At 40.9% G+C, this 26,799-nt stretch overlaps 1 protein-coding gene across 5 annotated transcripts in view; it reads right to left on the reverse strand.

The window, feature by feature from the left end:
• The window catches only part of adgrl1a (adhesion G protein-coupled receptor L1a), a 111,819-nt gene that overhangs the window by 19,259 nt on the left and 65,761 nt on the right, over positions 1–26,799 (reverse strand). For 3 of the 5 annotated variants that reach the window (XR_003674621.1, XM_028454883.1, XM_028454884.1), the window contains exons 4-12: positions 25,376–25,485; positions 16,337–16,351; positions 8,788–8,995; positions 8,334–8,598; positions 7,277–7,604; positions 5,493–5,786; positions 4,165–4,268; positions 2,106–2,291; positions 1,873–1,911 (exon numbers count right to left, since the gene is read on the reverse strand). Coding sequence is in view for 4 of the 5 variants with exons in the window: in XM_028454883.1 (XP_028310684.1) it covers positions 1,873–1,911; positions 2,106–2,291; positions 4,165–4,268; positions 5,493–5,786; positions 7,277–7,604; positions 8,334–8,598; positions 8,788–8,995; positions 16,337–16,351; positions 25,376–25,485 (1,549 nt within the window). In the remaining variant the exon portion in view is untranslated. The remainder of the gene's footprint in view (positions 1–1,872; positions 1,912–2,105; positions 2,292–4,164; positions 4,269–5,492; positions 5,787–7,276; positions 7,605–8,333; positions 8,599–8,787; positions 8,996–16,336; positions 16,352–25,375; positions 25,486–26,799) is intronic. The other 2 variants (XM_028454885.1, XM_028454886.1) reach the window with 1 other exon arrangement.

The following is a 26,799-nucleotide window of genomic DNA, read 5'->3' on the forward strand; positions in this document are numbered from 1 at the left end:
TGTACCATATTGTGCAACGTGGTGAATCCACAGCCAAAAGTACATATTTGAGCTTCATCCCAGTGCAGCCATCAAAAAAAACATTTTGCGAACACTACATCACTAGTTAAATCCTTATATTGACTATCTTCTATTGTCAACTTTGCAAAGATGCTAAAAAGGATGAAAAACAAATCCAATCTAATTGTACTTTTTTGAGCAGGGAGCAAGACATTATGAAAGGGAGAGGTGTTTCTAAATTAAACCAGATTAAATTTAAAACAATTCTGATGTCTAAAAAGACTGAAGCAGCAAAGTAACAGTGCAAATTAAAGCATTTGTGATCAAAGGCCCATTGCATGCATTAGAAAGTCTACATTCCAAAAGCAGGTCAGTTTTTTTTTTTTTTTTAAATTCTCTTTTGTATGTGTGTGCTTGTTCATATTACAAATGAAATGAGGCTTCTATCAGTTTAGAGTATGAACTGAAAAGTTACCCGCATACACAAACGCGGTCCTGAGGTAATACGTGACCATGCGAGCACGCGCTGTGTTTACAGAAGTAAATATGGAGGCGTCTCATCTCTGCAAACATGAATTAATTCCAAGACCGTGCTCTGCTTCCGCTGTGCTCTTTCCACTCCGTCCTCAGTCATGGCTGTTTTTTCCTTGTTCTCCTCTTAGGAGGCAGAATTCTGACAATTCTCACATTTCAAAGATGTAAAGGTGGGATAAATGTGACCTGACCATTCAGACGGCAGTCGCATTGCAAAATATCAGATATGAATGGGATTTAGGGGCACATAAACGTGGCCAGGGTCAGATTTGTCTTTAACAGATCAGATACAGATCACATGTGGGCCAAAATAATCAGATTTGGGCAGTGTTGGCTTGCAGTCTGATCATAACCATACACCAGGGTTGGGGTCAATTACATTACTCAGTTACAATTACGTTTTCAATTATCCATGTTCAATTACATTTCGATTACAATTACAGTGAGCAGAATTTTCTCCAATTACAATTAAATTACATTTTTCTTATCCTCAGAAAGTCAATTACAATTATGTAATCAATTACCAAAGTGCAATTACAATTAATCACAGTGTTAGCTTTCTGTTAGCATCTCTTATGATAGCTAAATCAGCTGTAAAATACATTACAAAACATATATCTATCGCTACTTTCTTTCCTATCTATTGGTTACCTCATTAGGCTTCCTAATCAATGAAAATATAGGTTTTAATATTTTTGGCGTGGGTGCCTGAGCCTTTTTTCTGTCAGTATACCCATAGATTTAAAATGCTTTTGAATGGTATAATGTGGGAAAGCTTGATATGAAACATACTTTAATAATTGTTAACTACATATGTGTAGAACTGTACATAGAACTGTAACACGGTTCCCCAGTTTTGTGTTAAATTACAATTGAATATTTATAGACATTTACAATTACAAAGTCAATTATCTGAACTCAATCACAATTCAGCAATTTTTTGAAATGACAATTACAATTGCAATTATGCCATACATGTAATTAATTATCAATTACGTGGTTACAACTATAATTGACCCCAACCCTGCCATACACTTTTATACGATCTATACACAATTGCATTTTATTGTTCTCCCTACTGCCACATACTGACATGAATGGCTGTTCTTAGCACAAATGTTAAAAAGGTTTAATAGCATTTTATAGCACAATATATTTGTATTTAAATTTGCAATAACACGTCTTTGGATCAATTGACAGTTGTATTCCACACACCAGAATTAGGTATTGTGCTAGTAGAAGTGACAGTCTAATCAAGGATTTCTATCACTTCATTTATTCCATATCACAGAGCGGTGCAGCTGTAGGTAAAGCAGGCAGATAGTAGAGCAACGCTACCTGAATGTACGCCCGACAGGTCTTCTCTCGTTTCTGGAACTGAAATGAAGAAAAAAAAAGCCTGATATTAAAAATTGGGGTGTAAAAAAAAAACAAAACAAGCTTTCTGGTCCCTGCGTGTGCACTGAGGGGTTACATTCACATTAACCTCGCTGCTCTTTCTTAATGCTTGAAACAAATTTGCGATGAGAGAATGTGTGTGCATCTGTCTGCTCGTTCACACTTCCTTCTACCTTATTGTAGTTTCTTCCAGCTGACTCTTTATTTCCAGGCCTCAGGGACTGAAGCTGAGCATCCAGTATATCCAAAAGCTGTTCAATCAATCGGACGGAAGAGCTAACGTCGCCAGCTTGGATCCGACCCCGTGTGTGGTTCACCAGCTCACCAGCAATGTTCGCGGCATTCTCTCCACTCTTTATCTGCACATGCAAACAATAATGCATATCCTTATTTACATACACACAGCAACAAGGCAAAAACATAAAATAAGATTTGTCTTTATTAGTTAAATCACGCTAAAGCTGTTGGTATTGCAACACTATTTGCATGCATGCTGCAATCACAAGAAGCCGTGCATTGTGTTCCACTTTTTTAGTAACTTCTTTTTATATCATAAACAAATTTAGAACATTGCAAATGTAGACACACCTCATAGAGCGCATCATTAAGATTGCGTTATCTCTTATGGATGCTGCTTTGCATTTCACATCCTGAGTAACACACCTAGCAATTGTAATTGCTTTTGCCAAAAGCAGAAAGAATAATGGATGCCTCCAACGATGCTATTTTCACTTTGATGCTATTTTCAGATGCACGCATGCATAACAGAAAGCTGGAGGAAAGCTTGAGGACGTGCATGGCTTTGTAACAATGTATTCAGCAAAAAATTGAAAAAGGCTGCAAAATCATAGATTTTCAGTGAACTCCAAAGTCTGGTGATAGTCCGTTCACATGGTTTGGAATGGATCAGTTGACGAAAAACCAAACAGCTTTAGGCAAAGTGAATTATTGGTTGACCAAATCGTGATAACAGCGACATCCAATCAATGGTAAAAGTCTTAGCTGGTCCAGACCACTGCTTTTCATAATAATTTTGTTCCATAAGTATAGTTGTTAAAAAGTTAAATAAATATTAAAGGAGTAGTATTGTGAAAAATCTCTTCATAATGGTCTGGTTGCAGTGATATACATTCCTTTAGCCTCATTCAGAGGGCCAAAGTTGAAAAAGTTATTCCACATTTTGTAAAAAGTCAGCTCCAAATGGTCGAGTTGGATTTTTCCCCACTAATCTGTCATAACGGGGAAACTCCTCCTCCTGACAATCCTAGCTTATCCTACCCTACATAAGAATGTGAGCTCCTCCCTCTCAAACTACCTCACAGGTAAAACAAACATAGCAAAGGCAGGTTGATATTGCAGGTAATATCACAGTAAATATCTTTACGTTCAGTACATAGATAATCCAGTATATACTGTAGATAAACCGAAGAGCGCTCACAATCAGTTTCACTTTTAGTAGACGTTACTCCACCTTGTATCGCCTTCATGGGACGATCTGACGTATTTATGACCCAATGCGACGCAGCGGTTAGACAGGGCGACCGTGGCTCTGATCGAAAGGTAGAGGGTTTGATCCCAGTCTAAACCTGTCTATGCGTCGAAGTGTCCTTGGGCAAGACACTAAGCCCTAAGTTGCTCCCAGTAGTTGACCAGTGCCTTGCATGGCAGCTCAGTCCCATTGGTGTGTGAATGGGTGAATGAATTGATATTGCAAAGCACTTTGGGACTACTTTAGTGTAGGCATATAAGCACTACATACAGTAAATCAAGTCCATTTACCAAAACAATGGACCATTGTCTTAAATTAACTAATTCTGTGGTCAGAAGAGGTAAGGAGGAGAAGAAAGACTGTTAATGATTTACTCTCCTGCTGCTGTGATAAACACACACACGCTGAAGCAGCATGTGTGTTTACGCCTACCAACGCATGCAGTATGCATGAAGGCTCAAAAAACAGCCTGTTTTTAGTAGTGGTCTGAAAGTGACTTTTCAGGGGATTAAAATTTCAGAAAACAGGTGGGTTTGAGAGAACACGCTCAAATATATGTTGAACAGTTGGAGTTGGGTGAAATATAGCATAACACTGGACCTTTAAAAAGACATGCCTTGTGATCGAAGCCTGTGCACCTGTATTTTTTAACACCGTTGAGATATGGTAATGCACATGGAGGTGGACAGCAAGGAGACTTAAAGGACAGACCCATGGTCAGGGTCTGAGGATTGGGGTCTCACCTTCTGGGCTACCTGGTTGACCCATGGGGAAGTGCAGTTACTCAGGTCAGGACCTCGTGGATTCCACACTATCTGCTCAGCCAAGCACTGAAACGAAGCGATGCCTGGAGGAAAACAGAGGTGAGAGGAGGAGGATAGCAGACCAGCAACAAAAGGTGATTATTGTTTGAGAAATGACATTAAATGGGCTTTGAAATTAAAATGGGCAAAGTATTATTCACAGAGGACATTGACGATAATGTCATTGAAAATGGGCCTAAAGTGAAATGGTAAAAAAAAAAAAAAACACTATGTGGGCATTAGGAAAGTGAAGGTTATTGGAAAAGAAAAATAATAGAGCCAGCAGAACAGGCGTTTATACTGTAAATCCTCACAAACAGCATAAGATGTACTCTAAACATGGTCACGTACACCGAAAATACTGTGAATGATCCCTTACTGTCAAAAAAACAAACCTAAAGGCGAAGCGCCTTACACCTAATCTCATTTTCGGCACTTTTTTTTTTTTCTGTTGAGGGTTCAGAGAGAGGACAACATGTGAGGATAAAGCCGGAGAGCAGTCTGTCGGCTTGCTGGAAACACAAACAACCACCCACTAAGACAAGGCAGTAAAAACGTGAAGACGGAACAAAGAAAAAGGTTGTTGAAAACAGAATGAGAGAGAGAGAGAGAGAGAGAGAGAGAGAGAGAGTTGGAAAATGCAGAAGGAGTGACAGCAAAGACAGTGCAGCAAAGTTTCATGGTCACTAAAGGATCAGAGCACACGTAGCGGTGCATTTCATTACCCCGCTTTTTCACTGAGTTTAATCTTCACTCTTCCACTTTTCTCTGTACTCTCCTCCATCGACCACAGATTAGGTTTGAGAGCTCTGCCAAAATGAGGCAATTAGAGCAGCTGCTAATTTAACACAACAGGGACATAAAGAAACAGTGAAAGGAATTGGAGAGGAAAAAGGGAGGGAGGGCTTTTTTTCTGACTAGAGGGAGTTGTTTTGATGCTAGATGCTGGGAGCTGTGGCAGACAAAACGAAGCGGAGTGAAGCCAGTGTTATCTGGTCTTTCATTTTAGTATTCACCATTTTCAATCAGCTCTGTTTCTGTGGGAGATGAGCCCTTCATTTGTGTAAGATGAGCTTTCATCTGTGAGCCCTCTGGGACTGAGCCCACTATTGAAAACATCATAGGTTCAGTGGTCTCAAAAAGTGTGTGTGCACAAACACAGGCACCTCGAAACAGCAAACACCAAGGAAGAACACGCAGGGATTGTTCATTTGATCTAAAAAAAAATGCAGACGTAGCTAAAAATACATACACAGAGACGTTCTTACCTAGAGATCCTTTAGGACACGGGCGGTCTACGGTCTCCCCTCGCTGTGTGGTGGGCCAGGCCACACCGCGGACCAGCCTGGCCTCACACACTTGTAACTCTGGGCCACGTGGAGGTTGAGGCGGATGGCGAGTGACCGGAACAGTGGCAGTAATCGGCCGAAGATCAGGATGCTTGTTGATGGAGCCAATTGGACGAGAGGTGGGAGCTACAGGGCGGGCGGTGGACGGGCTGGCACTGGAGGTGAATGGCCTCGCTGAAAGAGTTGTAGTCACTTGAGTGGTCGCCAGAGGACCTGAATAATCAAAGAGGGATTCACCGAGACATGTGAGGGAGAGAGCGAGATAAAAATGTAAAAGTAAGAGGATTGTTGGAAAAGCACAGAAACAAGAGAGCAAATGCCAAAACAGAGAGAGAAAAAAAGGCGCATGTGTGAATGTAGGATGTGCTTCAGAAGTTGAGTTCAAACGTTACTCTGACAATAATTGGGGGGATAAAGAAAACTCTTGCTTTCCAGAGCAAAGGGAAGGAGCCGTGGAGGATCTGATGAGGGACTATCATCACAAAAAGGGAGGAAGTAAATAATTTATCAAACACATCCTAGGAGTCACTAACAAGACAAACCAAAGCCTAGAGAAAAAGAAAAAAAAAAAGCATCACAACTGCAAAACCTCAACTGATCAAATGCAGAGTCAGCATGTAGCCTACTGCGCCTGTCGGTCTCTAGTCTATCTCTTTCTCTCCCTCTCCCTCTCTGGACCTCATCCCAGCTTCCTACAGGCCTTTTTCTGGCTGAGATATGCAGTACTTTCTGATCGCCCTCTAATACTGACAAAGTGCCAACATGCATCGCGGTGTTCCCATTTCATCCTCGCCCTTATCATTTCAGAATGACTTTTTGATTATCCACGACACACTGAAGCTGATATGAAGTGTTACAGTATAGCTGGAAGGCAGCTTTACTGTAACTGCGTCGGGATGGAAATTCATCTGTTATTAGACGAACCCAAATGTAAGATGATCACAGTCTGAATAAGCTGGATTATTCTCATCAGGTGTTATTGATTAGATAAGACTGAATGACTTCCATGCAGGTTATTAACAAAACAATGGGCTTTACAAAACATGTTCTTTTTTCTGTGCAATAATTGCAAAAATCTTTCGCAGGTAAAACAAGTACGGCAAATGCTTTATACTCGTAACTGAACAATGAAAAAGTCATTGATGAAATTTTCCAATTTATATGTTTGCAGATAGTTGATCAAAGACATCAAAATGTAATCTTTATACATTTACACGTTTAGTTATTTGTGATCAGTTTCATAAAGAGAAGTACGAGAAATCCAGGTTCAAATCTGTGACACACCAAATAATTATACCAAATGACGGAGTCACCGACTGCAGCAAGGTTCTAATCAAATGTTTATTACTTCAAGTGAAGCCAGATTTTAATTGACTTTCTTGTCCTTTATGAACACTTTAAACGAAGGGTCTTCTAACAGTTGTTGTTTCCAATGATACTGAGCCTGATCGACATTAATTCACCACTCTTTAAAAAATAAAGTCTTGATACAATATGCATACATTTCCCCTCATTGTTACACCAGTTTACATCCATGGATGATCCAGTCTACGCTCATATATGAGTCAATATTGCTGTGTCAAGATCAAACCGATAAACTGAAAAATATTAGGAAAAATGTATATGATTTCAACTTTAATCTAGGCTTTGTAAATAAATAGCAAGTTGTTAATTAGAGGATGAATATGAGAAAATCCTCTTACTCGTCGTCGGGTCAGGTGGTCCAAACTCCAGCGGGTAACGCAACACGTTATAGTTGTTCCAGACGTAAAGCTGGTTGTCTCGGGGATTGTAGTCCACAGAGGAAATGTACTGGTAGGGGTTTGGAAAAGGAATGCTGACGGGCTCTTCGCGACCACGGTTGGTATTGTAGGCGTACAACAATAGGTCACCGCCTGCCTCACTGTCATCGTCCTGGTACACTGATCGCACTGCATAAAGCACCCCACAGGCCATGAAAGCGTTGGAGGCCAACCTTTTGTCAAAGCTGGTTTCCCAGGTGCCTTCAAAGCGGAGAGTGTATGGATTCACCTGTGGGTGAGGAGCATAACCAGGTGTAAAGAGACGGTTCAATGTGGAGAATTGAAAGTCAATTTATTTCACTCTGGGCAGTTTTCTTTATATAAAGTCTAAGTGTGAAATGAATAAGGCGTGACAAAGCAAAGGGCTATATGTGTAACACTGGCTGAAAACTAAACAATTCCTTGGTGATGAAAATATAACTTTGTTGCTTATCACTTTGCTACTTCCTCCGTCTATACTGTAAAGAAGGCTTTGATATTTCAGATGGATAGTTTAACTCACACAGCTTGAAATACAATTTCCTGCTAAGGTCAGAGAGAGTGATGATAAATTGGACCTGTCCATCTGAGTAACACATTAATTTAAACTCTGTTTATGTTGGGACTTGGTGTCTGATCATAATTTTGTTTTGTTTTTCAAGAAATAGAAAGTGGACCAATATTAAAAAATGCAAAATGTACAAATACAGATATTACACTGCAAGAGGATTTAAGGCTTAGTGATTCATAGAACAAGTAAAATGTTTTAAAAAGGGCATGGGCTACATAAACAGATCTGATCCTACAAGTAAATACATTACCATCATCTGCAAAATGATTAACCTTCAGAAAATGATGTTGCAGGCCCATGAATGTGATTTGAATGAAAAAAATATAGGGCTGCATTGGCTGTTCTTTTAAATGCGTGTGTGGATTGTAATCTTCATTTCACCCAAATCTTTTTTCTATCCGTTCTCACCTGGCTGACCACCAGTCGTCCATTGTTGGATTCTGTTGCGTAAATCACCCAAAGGCCGCTCTCGTCCACAGCGAGGTCGATGTCTGACTTTCCTCCCCAGCGATAGGGTGAGGTGTCATGGTAGTTGGCGTTTGTCACAATGGCTTCCCCACTCTTGATGCGAGTACGCAGGTCATATTTGACAATGTTTCTTGTGCGTTCCTTGTTGTAGAAAACGGCTCCGTCATAAACAACAAAGCCTGTGCCATCGACTCTGTTTGGTAACCTTTTTGGAAAAGAACACGGTGATGAGTGTAAAAACGATGAAGTACAGTGAAAAAAAATCTCTAATGATGAGCTCACAATAAACACGCAAATACTAATCCACTATTACCACTCATATCTACATCTTAAATCAATAAATCAATACAGCAGTCGGTGACTTTCGATCATCAGCAGTGGGAGGGGAACTCACTTGTAGGTTGTAGTTGGTCGACTCTGTTTGAAGTCCTCCCAGGAGGCGTACTCGAACAGCATGTCGGTCCGATAGGGGGTCCATGGCATGACATAGAGACGGTCCCCAGACTGTAGTGGGTCTTTACACCAAGCCCCCGCCTGATGTTCTGCTTCCTGCTGAGAGCTGGGCGCCTGCACCCGCAGCAGCGTCCCCGGACACACAAATACTGAAGCAGAGAAGTGACGTCCAGGCAAAGATTGGGAGAAAGAAGAGACATAGAGATACAAAATTAAAATGAAGCTTTGCTATAATGAAAAAAATGTCATGGACTTGACAGAAAAGGGAAGAGAAAGTGGGAAAATGTGAATTAACATAGAATATGGAATGTGAAAATAAGAATATCATTAGACAAAAAAAAGAAGTGTGAAGATGAAAGTTGGACAAGAATTTAAAATGGGACAAAAAGTTTAATATAAGCAGGAAGAAACCAGGTAGCGATGAGGTAGATCATATTTCAAACTGAGAATCACATAAAAGCTCGCTTGTCAAACTAGGAGTGGAAGGGGGTTGAAATGATGAATGGAGATTTCTGGCAGGCATTAGCCAATGTTTCTAAGCTAATTTATCTTTTCTAGAGTTTCATTTTCACTGTATATTCCTTATTTCAACTTCAACTACTTCACTTAGGAGTGCATGCTAAAACCGTCACTTGAGCTTGTTGCATTAGGACACAAAGTTGGTGTTCAGTGAAAAGTAATTATTTCATGAAAAAAATATTTTGGGGGGTAAATGTGTGAATTTTTCAAATGCCTGCTCCTTGTCTACCTTTCCTGACACATCCAAACAAATGGGTGCAAACAACAGTACACAAGAGTTTCAATTCATAACAGATACAGTCTGCACACATAAGACAAAAACACACAAACACATGGGTGAACTGGCTGCCTGGCAAACCGGGCCGTCGACCCAAAGTGGGTCGTTCTGCTATGTTTTTTAGGTTTTTTGCAAGAGCGAGTGGAGGTAACAGGTGGCCAAAAATGGTCCAAAAGTGGCAAAAACATGGCAAGAATTGAGTGTAAAGTGACAAAAAATGGGTCAAAAGCAGTCAACAGTGGCCAAAAATGGCCAAATAAAGAGGAACCAGGTGGTATTTAATGGCAAACGGTATTTTTAATGAGCAAAATGTGGCAAACAATAGTGAAAAAGGGGGAAATGTGGAACAAAAAGAGGCAAAATGTAGGGAAAATAGAAAACAAGTGTATTTATTGGGCAAAAGTGAGCTTATTTGGATGAGTGTCCAAAAAAAGTCAGTGTCAAAATGAACTTGCAAAAGTGGACAAAAAAATAGGCGATGAGAGGTGTTTATTGGCAAAAGGTAGCTAAAGTCTGAAAAAAGGGTTAGAACTTTTTGGAAAGGGGCAAAAATGGGACAAAGGAAGTTGCAAAATTGCCAAAGAAAATAGGTGAAAAAGGTTTAAAAAGTGTTCCACTTTTAAGGTTTTCTGGCCTGAATAATAATTAAAATTAAGACATAAAAAGCCACATGTTGAGTATAATAATAACAACTTCTACATGGTGTCCTCTGATAATGTAGTGGAATGGTCTGGACAGAAAATGCCAGGGCTGAATTTTTGTCCCAGTCCATCCCTGCACACACATTGATCCTCTGCTTTAACAGACGGAGGTCCTCCACTGGGAACCAGTGCAAATTTGCAGGCTGATGCCGCATGTCCCAGTCTGACAGAGAAAGGTTGGAGGAACCAGGTGATCTATGGGAGCAGTGTTGATGGCATCTTTACAACTCTGACATCACAGTAACAGAGAGCAACAGAGCAGTAAAACAGCTGAGGAGTCCCCACATATTCCCTGCCAGCTGAGGTGTGTGCCTCTTTGGCATGGGGTTGTAACAGACAGAGTCACCTGCTGGTCACCTCATGAATGAATGCATCTTTCAGCTAATTGGACACGGCAGGGATATTTGGACACAGATGACACACAAATGCACAGGCAGGCTCGGACTGCTTCTATTCATACACAGGAAGTGCACAACATACGCACACCCACACATTCACGCACTGCGAGAGTGACTGTCAGAGTGATGGATCAGTCTGGGCTTAAACAGTTTTGAATATTGCATGTACGAGTCTGACAAAGGAGACAATCATAACAGAGGGATGGAGAAATTAGCTCAGGCTTCTAATAAGCCACGTTTTCCTTTTCAGGTTTTTATCAGGCTGTTGATGTTATAAAGGCTGGGCAACTCAGAACTTAGCCTGCTTTTGTTGTTTGCTGGGAACAATAGAGATATTGGGACTGCCAGGCAAAAAGGACTCTAATGAAATCCCAGCACAAGAAAATATGGAAAAGAGAATTTCCATAAGATGGATGCTTACTTGACAACCAAAATATGTCACAAAAAAAACTTGAGAAATGGCTAATATAAACTAAATAGGGTAGTTTAATAATGTGGGAAGTTATGCCAAAAAACAACCAAACAGAAAAACACTGATAAATGTAAGGCAGTACTTTTCAAGGCAGAAGCCTCTGTAAATAAAGAAATGAACAGGATGGGGAAATGCTCTGCATGTAGGTGACCCAGAAAAAAAAGCCAGAAACACTGCCTCCAGTACAATAAAGGACAAAGAACAACAAACATGCAATCCTGGTCTCTGTTGGCACAACGACCTACAGCAAAGAGTAGGAGGGTAATCTACACATCTCCCCATCCATCTCTGTTACCGCCATAAGAGAATGTAAATGAGGTTAGTAAGTGGGTGGAGACTCTATAAACAAGCATACAGTTGGTAACTCCAATTATAAATTGTATTCAAAAGTAGATATGATGCTAGATGCTGTAATATGTGTATTTAGTGTATAACCTTGGATGTGCAGTGTTTTTGTTAGATATCTTTAAAATATTATACCCAGATTTGCTTTTTTTTGTTTGTATTTTAGCATTAAAATGACATTTTATTATCAAAGTCAGTATTAGATTCAGAATTAAGGATTAATCACAGGTCAAATATGAAGAAAATTGACGATGAGAAAAGTGAGAACCACCATGTACAACACGGTACTTTGGCAGCAAAAGACTTCTTAACTTCATTGCAATTTCCTCTTGATAAATGACACTGACTGCAGAGCTCGCAATGAAATGACGGGTGTTTTTGGTCCATTTTTCACCAAACCTTTTTAGCTATGATGCCAAATGGTATCATTACGGTCTAGGGCTCGTCGTCGGAATAAGTTTACAGAACATTGGAGACTCAAAGCCCGGCTTGTTCTTCCTTCCTTCTGAACATTTATTTCTAATTCACCTTTCCAGCAACCCACCATGTACAGATTTGATTAAAAACAGGTTGTTATATTCAGACCATGAGATGTGTACACTAATACAAACACACACACACTGAGCAGCCTGAAACTGAACTTGTCATGCTTCATGCCCTGGTGCAGACCCAGCCTTGGGGGCTTCAATAAGGTCTGACATGCTTTTCCTGTTTACCAGCTCATTTTGACAATCTTTTAAAACCCTGCCTCTCTGTTGTCTCCCAGTAAAGGTTGGTTACAGCAAGCTACGGAGCTGAGGAATTGGTAAGAAAAACTAATGGCTAATATGACCACAGTAGTATTAGCTATACTATCCTAGTAGTACGACTAATACTGGGCTATAGCTACTGTAGAGCCATCTGGGATTAGGTGAGATAGAATAGATTAATGTACGTTTGTGCATGGATCGACATTTTAGAATCATGATCAACCCAGTAAAAACAATAAGTGTAAGAACCCAACGTTTCGCTATACTGTCCAGGCGACTAATAAAACTTACCTTATCAGGGATTAAACCCCAGGCTGTAGCTATCATATCAGAGCATGCCAATTACTGCCACACATACTGGGGAATACTGCTGTAATAACCCACTATCCCTCTGCATAATCCCTTTCCTAGCCGTGGGTCAGCTGTAATTTGTCAGCCTGTTATTGTTTTATGAAGTGATGATGAAAGCTCCAGTATTTTCCCTGCGAGTGGCAGGGAATTCTTCCCATTAAGTGTCCAGCTTTCAATTGTGATCAGCTTGTAAAATAATTTCTGACGGCTTTGAGCTAAAATGTTTGACATGATTGTCGGCTGTTGTTTGCGAGATGTGAGAGCATTTTGATTGGAACGTCCCATGCTAATAAATATTTTTAAAGAACAATAGTAAGTCAAATTTTACCTACGTGGCACAGAGGCCTCTGTAGGCTGTAGTTTCTGCTTAGTTTTGGTCCATAGAGTCACATAGATAGGACTGACTGCTGAGAACATGCAGCTATAATTGAATCTCCCACCTGTTACTGGCAGGTGCAGTAAAAAGGCAGCAGGGGGCAGAATAGAGCATGGCATGGTACCCCACACTCATGCTGGACAGCTAATGGGCTTCGAGTGTGTGTGTGAATGTGTGTGTGTGTGTGTGTGCACTCAGTATCCTGGAGGTATGTTGGTGCATTCATGAGCTCATTAATGTGAGTACATGTTTCTGCAGTAATGTGTGGGAGTGTGTATTTATTTATGTGGAATCAAAAAGAGAAAGAAAAAAGGGGGGGAGTGTGTTCTGTGTGCAAACAGGAAGTGAGAGGAGTGAAGCTACAGAGTAAATAGGTTAGTTCCTGTGAAATGAGAATAAGGAGTGAGTTAATTTGCTGAGGAGTAACAAATAGTGACAGATTAAAGGAAAGGAGAAGCTGCAAATGTGTTTCCGCTCCTTTTAAACTTTGAATAAATTAGATGTTGAGAGTAAAAAAAAAAAAAAAAAACACACACAATATGGCAGAAGCAGCCTTGGACAAACACATCTTCACAATTGAATGAATAGAGGCACAATCTGTGCAGACAGAGGAGGAGGAAGGCATCAAAGTGGCACCTTTAACAACCCAAACATTCACCCCAGAGAATAGCTTTCAGTGAAACCAATAACAACAAGAGATAGCATCCATTGAAAAAAAAATCTTATCCTGACACTGAGTGACAGAAAAGCCGATCGGGCCACCGTAGCAGATGCAGCACATGACACGTGGGCATTGCTTACACTGGGTGACTTATTCTGCAGAGCTAACCAAAAGGCTGTTAACCTGTTATTAACCTGCTCTCACGCCTTAATCATGATTGAAAGCACGTCTTGTTTGTGAGACACTTGTGACCTGATGATGCTAAAACCAGTTCCTGTGTTTGAATTCATCTCCAGCTGCATGTGCTTCCTCACGTGTGTGATATTTTGCTCTAACTCAATGACTTCTTCACTGGCTCCTTGCAGTCCTTTCTACCTTTCCTCATCTGTACTGTTAAAGTCACGTGACTGGGCTTCTGCGTGTGTGTGTGTGTGGTGGGTCATTCCTAATGAGGGGATGCTGCCTGACTCATTGTCTCTATAGCAACCACTTTTCCTCGCTTTCTTCAGTCACACTCATTCTCTGCATTCTACTATCACAAAGCACAGTGGTTTTTCACCCTCACGCTCTCCTTCCTGCAAATCACATGTGAGGTGTTTTAAATGAGTGATGATCCTGTCCCTGTTGCTACCAGATACTGTAATGCCTACTCTGATACAAAAAGCTTCTTTTTCTTGCAATCAATCCTGACAGTTGGAAAACAACTGGAGGCAAAAAAAACCCTTTATTTGGTTCTTGTGACCAGTAATACACTATTGATTTTAATAGTCTTCAATACTATACAAGGAAAGGCAGAGAGAAGAGAAGGCGATGATGGAATGGGGGGGGGATGTGACACCATTATCAAGCCAAAATAGGCTGACAGTCGTGAGGATTAGTGTTTTATTTTCACTGAACAGTGGCATCACCACACAATGCCATCACCAATCTCAGTAATATGAATTTTGACCAACATACAAGCCTGAAAAATTAACTAATTCATGAACAGAATGAAGAAGTGAGGATAGAAAGAGTATGTCAGCGTTGGTGGAACGAAAAGCAGCGAATTAATATTAACAGTTTGGTAAGGGTGGGGGTTGGGGGGGGGTGGGTAGCATTGTCTTCCACTCCAAGCAGCAAGACTGCGGTAAAATGGCTGCTTGTGGTGGGAGAAGAAACAAGTGAAACGATGGTCCATGTGACTGGCACAGTGGTTCATAGACCAGTGGCTTCTGTACAAGTTTGAATCTTTAACGAATGGATGCAGGGACATGGTGAAAACTGGTGTAGAGGTTCATGGATAGAGTTTAGGAGAGTGGGTGTCTGAGGGAGGAGGGTGGAGTAGAGATTCATCAGAAAGGCTAAAATTGCTTTGACCTTGAGTATGGGCCACGTCTACCTTTGTTCTTTAGGAGCCTGGTGATTGAGGAGACTGACCATGTTGATTGGAGCTCTTTAGGAGAGCTTTAAAGAGGACTGACTGAATCAGAGAAGCCAACGTACAGAGCTAAAATGCTCACTGTGGCGAATACACCTCCCTCTTCCATTCATTCCCCATCCCCTAAAACATATGTAGAACTATAAGAAAGACTCAGACAGGTATGGGACAAAAAGGAAACCAGCTTTACTGCTAAAATCAGGACAATGAGCAGGTGGCAGAGACAAACAAAAGAGAAAATGCGGTAGAAGGAGACAGGAAGAAAAGAAGTGTAAGAGCAGCTCGGAGGGAGCCTTCACGTGTACCCATGTGTGATCTAAGAGATAAACTACTCATGAAACAGCAAAGAACACAATGGGCAAGTGACAAATGCAACAAAGACCAATAAAGAATACGAATGGGAAGAGTGCGAGTGAAAGTGTTGTCTAACAGTGAGAATAATTATATGAAATGAAAAGCCAGAGAATGAAAGACAGACATTGTAGAACCTGGAAATGAACACTGTATTAATGAAGTGACAGCAACTTTAACCAGGTACTTTGTTGAGGTTTTTGCTTTGAATTAACTGCAACAACAAACTTTGAATCGGTCGTCGGGTTCTAAAAATAGGGAGAGAGACACAGTGTGGAGAATAGAAGCAGCTACACAATAAAAAAAGAGAGAAAGCGACCGAAAAAAACTGCAGCTGGGAAATGAGAGAAAGACTACATATGAAATGTGAATATGACATTTCCATAAGGAGATATGTCGACTCGCCAAAGTTCAAATTTACAGTGCGATGAGAATGTACCATCTATGAAGTGATGGAAATGGATGTGTGTTAATTTGAAGAGGAAAGGGATGAGGTTCATTTCTCGTTTATCTCTCACAGGGACTGGACTGAACTTCCATAATGTTGTGTTTTCTGTGTCTGTGAGAATGTGTGTGTGTGAGTATGTGTGTATGTGTGTGTGTGTGTGTGGGTCAGGCTGATGTCATCAGAACCAAGGAGGGAATCTAGAAAGATTTTAGAGCTTTTGGTTACAAGATCAAGAGATAGAAAAAGACGGGAAGGGAAGGCGATTAGAGACTGAGAGAGAGAAAAGGGGAGGAATATCAACATCGAACATGAGCACTACACAAGGTGCTGGGTTAGGGGGAGATATGGGGGAGGAGGGGATACGAGGGAGGACTAGGAGGGAGGGAGGGGCGAGCTGTGGTTTTTATGTTCATTGTGGTCTTTACCTTTTTGATCCACTTCTATTCAAGCATCGGAAAAAGGAGAAAGGAGAAGATAGAGAGATAATAGGGGAAGATAGTAAGAAGACGGGAGAAAGAGGTAAAGCAAAGAGAATGAAAGAAAAAACAGGTGCAGGAAAAAAGAGAAAATCGAGATTAAATAAAATGCTGTCCTTTCTCTCGCTCTCTCTTTCTTTTTCAAGCAAGTTATCTTTCTGTGATATGATTGGCTGCTTGGAGAGAGGATGACTCAAATGGTAAATGAGGAGGGGAAAGTGTTGTGACCCAAGTTAAATCCATTTTCATTTCATTTTAGATATATTATTAATCCCCCAGCAACACAATCCACAACCGAGCCCACACTCTTGACCCCACCTCCACTCAGCCTTTTACCTTCCCTACCCAATATCTCACTGTGGCCAAAGTGCAGCTCCAGAAACCTGATGGAGGAAAAAGAAAGAAAGAACTGCATCCTGTCATTCTTTACAGCTGTGGAAGTAAACAGAGAAAATGATGGAAGAATGGTGGATGGAAGGGTGGAGATGAACATATTTTTTCAGATGATTCCTGGTGTATTTATTTAATTTTTATCTAATTTTGTCTTCAAGGTGTAGCAGTGTTGACATTAGAGCCATCGGAACACTCTATGTGATGTCCCTTCGACCAAAGAAAGCAATGCATTTAGCTTTGCTTTATTTACAGTGTCAGGATGGCTCTGAAAAGAAGCAAAAACACTCAATCCATCGACCATCCAATCAATGGCAAACTGCTGGCTTGCTTGGTTGAAGCTTGCTCATCAAAGAACAAGAGAAAAAAAAAAAAAAAAAACATTGACAGGGGGGGCTGACAGAGTGGAGCACCTCAAAAACACAGAATCCGAATGACACAGTTGGGGGGAGGGTTGGAAAAAGAAAAAAACCGAGAAGAGAAACATCAACTAAGGGCTCATTAAGGCTCAGCTAAGGAGGCTGATGTGTCAAGACACTGTGAAGCTTTAGTGGCTAAGGCATGCTCCCTAAATATTCAGATACAGGTTGAAAGCTTGGTGTGTGAAAAGCTAGAGGGAAGGAGGATGTGCAAGCACACATCTCAGCTCTGCCTTTCCCTTGAAAGCACTGGCACTCGCTTTTACAACGAGTTTGCTGGGAAGTGAGTGTTTTGCAAACGAATCCTCACACCTCTCGGGAAGATATGTGCCAAAAGGCATATAAAAGGCATTCCCAACTGTGAGCATGATTGCCATGTATGTGTCATAGGAAGTCTGACATCCCCCGGGGGGGACCTTTGCGATTTTTCATAACACGTTGTAGATTATGCGCTAAGAAAAAAAAAAACATATTCTAGAAAGTAATGAGCGGGAGAGCTGTGCACAAAGCAAGCAGAAAAAGCCAATATTAGCAGCCTTAGCTTTACCGGTCTACAACATTAAGTTGCACCTTTTCAGAGGCGACAGTATCAGTATCAGCAGAAATACTGATCATCTAATGCTAGGATGAAATAAGACAAACAACCTCTATGAAAGCCTGAGGAATAGAAGCTGTTTTGAGCCTAGAGGGGTAAACATGCAGAAGGAAGGATCCTGAAGGATCCTGTGTAGCTGGGGCAAAGGCAAAAAGCGCTCCATCCAGCCACCAGCTGTGAGAGCCATCATTAGCTCCAACTTTAGAGACGAAAGGAGTCGGCCTGGAAGCATCCAGAGCTTTCATCCTCACTGAAACAGCTGCAGGCTGTGCAAAAAGCCACCACAATCAAGCCCCAATAAAACACATGAAGCTGTTTTTCTACATTTCAAGCATCCTTTGACCATAGACTAACCTAAACATAGCAATGTAAACATGCTAAAGATTATTTTATTTTATTTTTTTGCTAAAGAAGATGTTGATGATGAGAAGTGAGAGGTAGCCAGAGACAGAGAGGGAAAGAAAGCATCTTCAGACCTGCAGAAAGACAGAAAGATTCAAAAAAATTGACTGGCCGATACAATTATTCTTGTTGTCTTGGTTGTCCTGAAATATAGACACACTACACACACACACGCACACGTACACACATACACACACGCACACACACAGACACGCACAAGGCCATCACAAACACCTGAAATACAAACAGAGAGAAGAAACACATCATTAGAGTGATTGAAGAGTTAGTTGAAGGCCACATTTTAGGCCACTCATTGTAAGCCATGCATAACTTATTTAGTTTTACTTACTGTATATAGCTCACAACACATTATTCCTATGACACTCATCATTTGACGATAATTACATTTCTTCAGTCTTGCATAGTTTGCACGTTCTCTCTAAACAGTGTATTGATATTTTTGGGATCTCTAGATTTTTTCACAATTTAAATAGTTACTAAACCCCATATCTCCGCTATGCTAATTACCTACTCAATATTCACTATATCTCTCTATTAGCGATTCTCTCAATCCAATAGACTACAGAGTCAACAGGTGCTAGTTTCTATATAGGGGCGGGGCCAAAAGTGGTGGTTCGTAATGTAAGAAGCCACCAAAACGTCACAAACCACAAATTTTCAGCCAATAGCAAAATGTAATTGTATTGGCCGGGTTTGAAACATAAAAAGCAGTCACTCTTACATTTTTACAACAAAATATACCAAAAGGAATTACTCTAAAATGTCTGAGTTTGAAAGGGATCAGTCAACTACACGACTTTATAGTCAAATACATTTGTTTTCAGCAGATTTGTGGGTTTAGTTACTCTTTAAAACAATGTGTGAATACATTAGTAGCTGGGTTTCCATTGCACTCGGAAGTGCACAAAACCCAAATAGCACAATAAAAACTGGCAATAAATACTGGCAATAAAAACACCAAAATAAAAAATAAAAAACACAAATATTGCTAAAAAGTTTTTACGCTTTCATGAGGAGGTTTTTCAGACGTTTCGATGTTGAAATGTGTCGCAAAAACGCTATGGAAACACTTTTTCAACAAATACACATCACAGGATGTGTCGTACCTGGTCACAAGACCACTCTCTAATGGCGCGTTCACACCAAACGCATTGAAAGCATCAAAAGCGGCAGGTTTACATTCACAAAACAGATGGACAGGCTCTCTTCTGCTGGCATAGAGCGCCTGTAGTTGGTGTCCTGTTAGGAGATACGAGTGCCGATGCGGGTCAGCAGGGCGTCAAAAAGGGCACGGCAAACACGGAAGTAGCGCTGATATCGACTCTCATCCGAGCGCAGTTCTGGTGAATCCAGAAACGGCGCAAAGAAACCCAAGCCACTCTCTCGATAATGTAGAGCCGATGAACGGGGGTCAGAGGCGGCGTGTTCATCAAGGAACTCCAAACTTTCTTCTCTATTCACTCGCACTTCTCTATAACCCTCTGACATCACAGTACACACACTGAGTCACACCAAAATACATCCTTCTCAACACAATGTTCCCCACCACTTCACAGTCACTGGGTGAATAACGTAACTGATCGCCACAATATCATCCATTGTATAAACACCACCGGCAACAGAGAAGCCCCTCCCCTCGACGCGCATCCCGAGCATCTTCGACGCTGGTGACAAGCGTCTGTATTCAATGAGCACAAGCGTCCATCAACGCACGTGAGGCACGATTTTGACATCTGAAACGTGTTTGGTGTGAACGTACCATAGGTAAACATGACGCGATATGTGCAAACAGAAGAACAGAACTTGAGAAATTATTACTGCCACATTGGGCGTGAAACAACAAACGATGTATATAAGGTCGTTTGGAGCGTCCGTCTTCTGTCGCCAAAATCTCACGGGATGAGATTTCGCAGGAATTGCGAGGCTCCAGCCCAAGACAATGTTGAATGGAAAAACATTTAAAGAGCAGTTATACTTTGTCAACATTTAGAAATATTGCTTTTATTTTGCAAAAATCTGTAATAGAAACCCAGCTGGTGTCTTTCTGCATTTGTGTTTTGGTATAGCGCCATGATCTGGAGAAGATATTAAACATAGATGGGCCTTGAACGTTTAATTTAGTCAACATTTCTGTTTCAGGGCTCTTTGGAGAAATAAATCACTGGCCCCTCCCCTTAATCACTTTGCTCAGAGCCTTACAACCCGATCAATTACTCCCACACTAATGAATGTAGCTGGAGACACACACTCAGGATATCTTACTTTGACTGTTTTAGAGTGCTGTGTCCTCACAGGCTTACACCATTTTGTCCCAAACCCTACCCTGCCATACACATCAATATTTTAATTTTCTAATTTTTTTGTTTTTGTTTCTTTTTAACTAACCCCAAAGTAAAGTTTTTAATCCTTGGAACATAACATATGGCAAAAACTACCTAATGATCGTTAATTTCTTTTCTCAGAGCTTTGCGTCCAAAGAGTATTGTTCAAAGAGTTCAGTTTTCCAGTTATTGTGCGACATTTATGCCAGAAATGGCCTGAAAAGTGTTGAAAAGGCATTATGTTAACTAAGAATCTCTGCTGAAGCTCCTATGTGCTTCCCATGCAGACACCTGCTGTGTATTTATTAACACGATAAATCACAGGCAATAAGAATGGGAGGCATAACACTGAGGTAATGGCTCTGGCTCTGGCTAGCTAGGATGGTCCCAGTGTGGAGCATTAGGAATCAATAATGTAGCATAGTGTTGTGGATAAGGAGAGGGACAGGTACAGCTCTCTCATGGGATGTCTTTACTTGGGCTCAGTGTACATCTGTGTTACGAGATATTAACTGCTGTATACACATGCTGCAGCTGTGTTCGAGGCTCTGTGATGTTTTAATGGAAGTCAGTACGCTAAAGCATGCATGCTGTAACTGTGAAATGAGAGTTCAGTTGGGCCATTTAGTCTTGCTTCAATCCAGATGGAGAAAAACAACAATGCTTGATGGCTTGGGCGGCCTTGCTAAACGTCACAGCGGCTGATGGGATATGACTTGTCTTGTTGGCAGATTATACATTTTACCGTGGCGATGCCACACACAGCAATGCCTACATGCACATGTCGTGGACACTTGTTTGTGCTAAGCCAGCAGAGGTGTGCATGCGTGGCAGCTCGGCTATACCGCTGTCACCTTGCCGTTTCAGGTGAATGGAAACATGGCGCCTACGTGACTCAGGCGGCACTCGCTTGGAGGACCCTGTCAGATGAAAATATCACACCAAGCCGTCAACCTAGCTGCACGCTGTCTCAGCCGCTGTGACGTTTAGCCAATACAAAATCATCTCTCTATTGTGCCCCTTTTTTGTCAGGAGAGCCAACAGGAAAACACGCGTCAGCCTCGGGTGATAGCAGTGCCTACCTAGCGTTCACAGCTAGATATCAAAGATGGAGCATTATCATCATGATTAGCAGCGGCAAATTTAATTAATCTTGACAAATCTCTACTGAGGCAGAACTGAACAAAAGCGATGCTTTACCAGCTCCTGGCAATTTAAAAGTGGACAATTTGAGTGACGTACAATGCGAAAAAGACTGTTTTTTTTTTTAATTATTATTATTTACAGTTCCATTTATGAGCCTCAGTGAGTCAGGTCATATTCTAGTTTGTCAGAAGAAGCTTCTGTGTAGGTTGTGTGTGTTTTTTTTCCTGCATAGTTGTTGGTACTTCTGTAAGGACGAGGCGGGGTGGTAGGAAAGGCAGAGGACAAGGGTAATTGGCTCTGCTTTGTCACGTCAGACAGCCGGGACTTTTCATCATAAGGGGATCAGCTTCCAATTTTCTGAGTCGCGCCTGGCTTCAGATGCAATAAACAAAGTTTTTTTCTAAACAGGGGGGTGAAAAATGCAAGTCAGCAGCTTTTTAATTATTCTTTTGATTGCTTCGCAGAGAGAACAGTCTCCCTTGTGCGGCAAAGGGGGGAAACAAGTCTGGAATACATCTAGTATGGAAAACAAGTATAACCAAGCAAAGCTACTGTGACCCTTACCAGACACCTAAATAGATGACACCACAGGATTAATAGAACACTAAAAAGTAAAGACACACTTGCCAAGGGTCAATTTGACCACAGCCGGATAAAGGACACTTGTTGCCAAAAGGTGTAAAGAAAGAATTCAGATCACAGCATACATGGCAACAAATGAAACACAACTCCTTGTCTGCGACTCAGATTTAACACACTGCTGAAGGCAAACTAAGGGCACAAAGACACAAATTGGAGCAAGAAAAGCTACTGAATAAAGGCACTTGGTAGTCTGGAGAAAGCTGCCTGTTTGAAAATTGGCACCACCTGTAATAAAAACAAATAACAGAGACAGCAAATAAGAGAAGTAGAGATGAATGTCTGAATAGTGTTGTTCACGAATGATCCGAATGCATAAGTAGAATAACAAAATAAATTAAAAAAAATGTCTGGTAGAAAATAGAGATAATAAAAAATAGTTGCTGGTTGAAAGTAAAAGAGAGAAAAACTGAAGTAAATAAAAAGGCAAAGGAGACAAAAACAAATGATACTTATGTATGGCTTAATAGGGGGTATGGGAAAGCAAGAGGTAATGGTAAAAAAAAAAAAAAGACTTGAGGAAAGAATAGAAATGAAATTAGTAGCTCCGTGTGATCAGTCTCGTTGCTTGTCTGTGCACCTGGGAAAAAAGTAGAGACAATCATTCCTCATCCAAACAACAAGAAATGTTCAGAAAGAACCATGCCCCCCACTACAATATTCTCTCCACCTCTTTCTCCAAATTCTGCTTCTCTCCATTGGAGGGGAGATGCAATGCACCTCCCCTTCGGCAAGGTGCTCCTGCACAGTAAAAGGACCAGTGAGTAAGAAGACATGAGCGGGTGGAGGGGAGACTGCAAGGAGATTTTCACATGAGTGAGGATCCACACACCATTTAATCCTTCTAGTGCCTGAGCCTTTGGTTGTATAAGTTTGTTCTTTTAGTTTGGGGTGAAAAAGCGTCAAAGACGTAAATGAATTAGAAGACAATAACACACTATTATGATTGACGGTGCAAGTCACTGCTAACTGGAGCTAATAAATTTAATAGTATGCATCCTCCTCATTTTTCTGCTGCACAATGGCTTTAAAGCCTGCAATTATTGCTGTGTTTCTTAGGACTGACTGTGTGTAACAGTGGAAACAGAGCTCAGTTGAGTCAGCATGTACTTAGTATTCATTGTTCTCAAAGAACAAAAATGTTGAACACATAATTGCAGGTACCGGTACTTGTAGTTCTCAACAGACTACTACGTTATTAGTAATCTATGGCTGAGGTAATTGGGAAAGAAAAGTGTATAATATACTGTATAATGACGCACTAGCACGACTCAACTCAACACTATGTTTCTGCCTTTCCAGGCCCACGTACCAGGTAATTGATACCGTTGATTTCAGTACCATGGTCATCACCTTGAGTTTAGAACGATGCATTCCTGGACTCTGCAGTCTTTTCTTTGAGTATTCAGTATACCTGAGGCCTCCCCTATGGCAGTGGTTTTCAAAAATATACTATATAGCAAAAAAAAAAATTCAACAAAATCAATAAAAAAAAATGCAACCTTATTAAAATAAAAAAATAGTGACTATTATTCTTCAGAACTCATAAAAAATAATCTTAAATAATTTCACAAAATATTTTTAAAAATACATTAATATTTGTGTGTGCATTTTTCATGCTTAATGTTCAGCAAGGCTCTTCACGACTAACCCATCAATAACAAAGCTTAGTCCCTTTGAACTCGCACTTAGCCAGCGCTACTATGTGCTAAGCTAACCAAAACATGCATGACTTGTCACTGGTATGGAGTTCCCTCATAATCTTAGAGGAAGACTGTATTTACTATCTCTGTAATACTGTACATGGAACATAGAATAAATCAGTTGTGATTTTCTCTCCAAAACCCGACCTCCGTGTGCAAAGATGTGTAGTTGTGGAAGTGTTCAACTCAGTTTCAGAAACTTAAACCATTCATTGCAGTTTGTATCTTTATAATTAAATAGATTTTATACTTTAAAGGCCTATTCATTTATAATTTGTACATGTAGTGATTTAGATTTGACAGACATTCATTATATTGTCTGTAAACAAAGTATATAAAGTATAACAATTCAGGGAGGGGATTTTCATTAAAATTGATATTTCACAATGTCAATAGATAAAATGTAAACTGCATTTTGTTTTGTCATTTTTCCAAAGAATTATGGTTTTTTAATTTGGATTTCAAAAACTAGCTTAAAAAATATTTTCGTCATCGAAGGAATTATTAGTAGGAGCAGCACAAGAGAAGAGAGGATGATGTCCTCCCAATTGCACAGCCTGATAGAACCTCACCTCATTCAGGTGTGGTTGGACCATGAGCTCTTTGATTACACATTTAAAAACCTTTCATTTATAATTTTGTCAGGTTGGTTTATTATTCTTTACCGTGTTTGCCTGGTTGGCAATTGTTTTCATGGGAACACATTTTGTGAAACTCCATTTTATGTGGCCTAACAATATGTCTTTTTCTGTTTGACATTGCTCGATGCTGCATACACACAACACCCAAGCCTCAAAGTCTTACTGAGCCCAATTTTATTTTTTTATTGGAAATCAGAGGGGCAGCAAAGGTGTTTGGCACCAGATAAAACCAGCAGCATGGCTCGGAGTTAATCAGTGGGTGAGTTTGGGGCCGTGTGCTTCACACACTGTGATTGCCAATAATGGCCGACCCCGCGTTCGCACAGTGTGCGTAAAGTCCTTATCGGACCCTGGAGGTGTGGAGCACCTTCCCCCATGTGAAAATCCCTTTCTGCCACTGGTGCGTCACTATGTCAATGATGGAAAAGGATTTAATGCATGTGACTTTGTGCAAGAAGGAAGAAATAAGAAAGAAACAGAGAGAGCAGGTGAGGATGAATTTTTTTGTTTTGTTTTGGTCTGTGTTGGAAAGATTCCTGAGAGAGCTTGTGTGCCCACGAAGGCGTAAGAAAGTCATTTAACCGATATTTTAGGGGAGGAGGAAGTAAGAGGTTCAAGTGGGGGACGGGGGGGAGGGAGCCAAGAGATGCCAAATGGGTGAAGTGGGTGAGAGGATGAGGCGGGAGGGGTTGACAAAGTCTTTATACTCACTGTAAGGGACACACTCGTACTGGATTTCCAAGTACTTGTAAGTCCCTGGGCAGGGGTCTGGGAACACATCTGACCCAGCTACGACCACACACTGGGTTCGATTATTACACCTGTGAAACAGACAGACAAGGACAGTAAATAAAAGGCATGAGAGATAAAAATGATGAGCAGCACTGTAAGAAATACAAAGAAGAGTGGTTCTAAAAAACATCTTCAGGCTCTGAAAGACAGAGGGACAGAGAAGCAATTTCACACTACACTAGATCATGTGACAGCCGCACCCGAGGGGGAGGTGGGAGACGGGGGAATCGGGGGAGAATAGGGGAACAGAGAGAGTTGGATGACGAGAGTGTGATGAAGAATTGAGGAGGGAGAAAGTGGCAGAGAGAGGGCGCGTGACGTAAGAGCATCCTCTCCTGGGGGATTTTGAGTGGAAGCATTTAGAGGTGAGAGCACAGGGAAGGACGGGAGGGGCTGAATCCAATACACAACACCACATGCACAAGGAAAACATTTATATGCACATAATACCCACATCTAAACCGCATCACTGCATGCCTTCTTACCACTGCACACCCAGGGAAACACTCACACACAAGAAAAAAACACAAATCCACACACCTCTCATTTATTCCAAACACATAATCCTGAACTATCCAGCTTTAAGTCTTTATTCTCAGTGCAGTCTTTCTCTTCTTCCATATCTAAAATAACTTTCCCAGTCCCTCTATCATCCCATCATTTCTAGCTATCTGTCTTGCCTCTACCTTCTCAAATCTTTTTTTTCCCAACATATCCTCTCCCCAGGGCTCCTTTCTCCCGTAGCTAACGCCCTGTGCCTCCATTACATGCATGATGGATAGCTGTTAGAGGGCATCCATTGATCTGTGCTGTGAGGAAACAGATACTGAGCACAAACACAAGGAGCAGCTTAGGGAAACCCTGAAATCCTGTTTACTGTAATTGTAATATGTGTATATGGGCTATTATTCACAACCCTTTCAATAATTATTAGCAAGGCGCATGTATAATTTTTCGTAGCAGGAAGCAGTGTCATGTTTGGGCATATTCTGATTCTAAAGTTGCTGCGTCACATTCCAGCATCAGAATCAGAATAGGCGCTTGTGACTTTCTGCAACTTTTTGTGCCATTGCAGGTTTTCTTAAAGTCATCCAGCCTTCTCATACAATCCAATTACTCGCATTTTATAGGAAACTCCAACTTCGCCTCAGATATGAATTTCCATGAGTGAAAGTTATTGATAGACCTGTGGAAATATAGCAATGCAGGCAGGGTGTAAAAAAAAAAAGTAGGCAGGTTTAAACTGCCTGAAAATAAGCTATTTGAACAATCTTTTTGTTCATGAGCCAACAAAAAATACTACAAGTCTTATTGTACAATGTATACCAAAGTTCAGTTTGTTG

Source organism: Gouania willdenowi, chromosome 8 (genome assembly GCF_900634775.1).
Source record: "Gouania willdenowi chromosome 8, fGouWil2.1, whole genome shotgun sequence".
NCBI lineage: Eukaryota > Metazoa > Chordata > Actinopteri > Blenniiformes > Gobiesocidae > Gouania > Gouania willdenowi.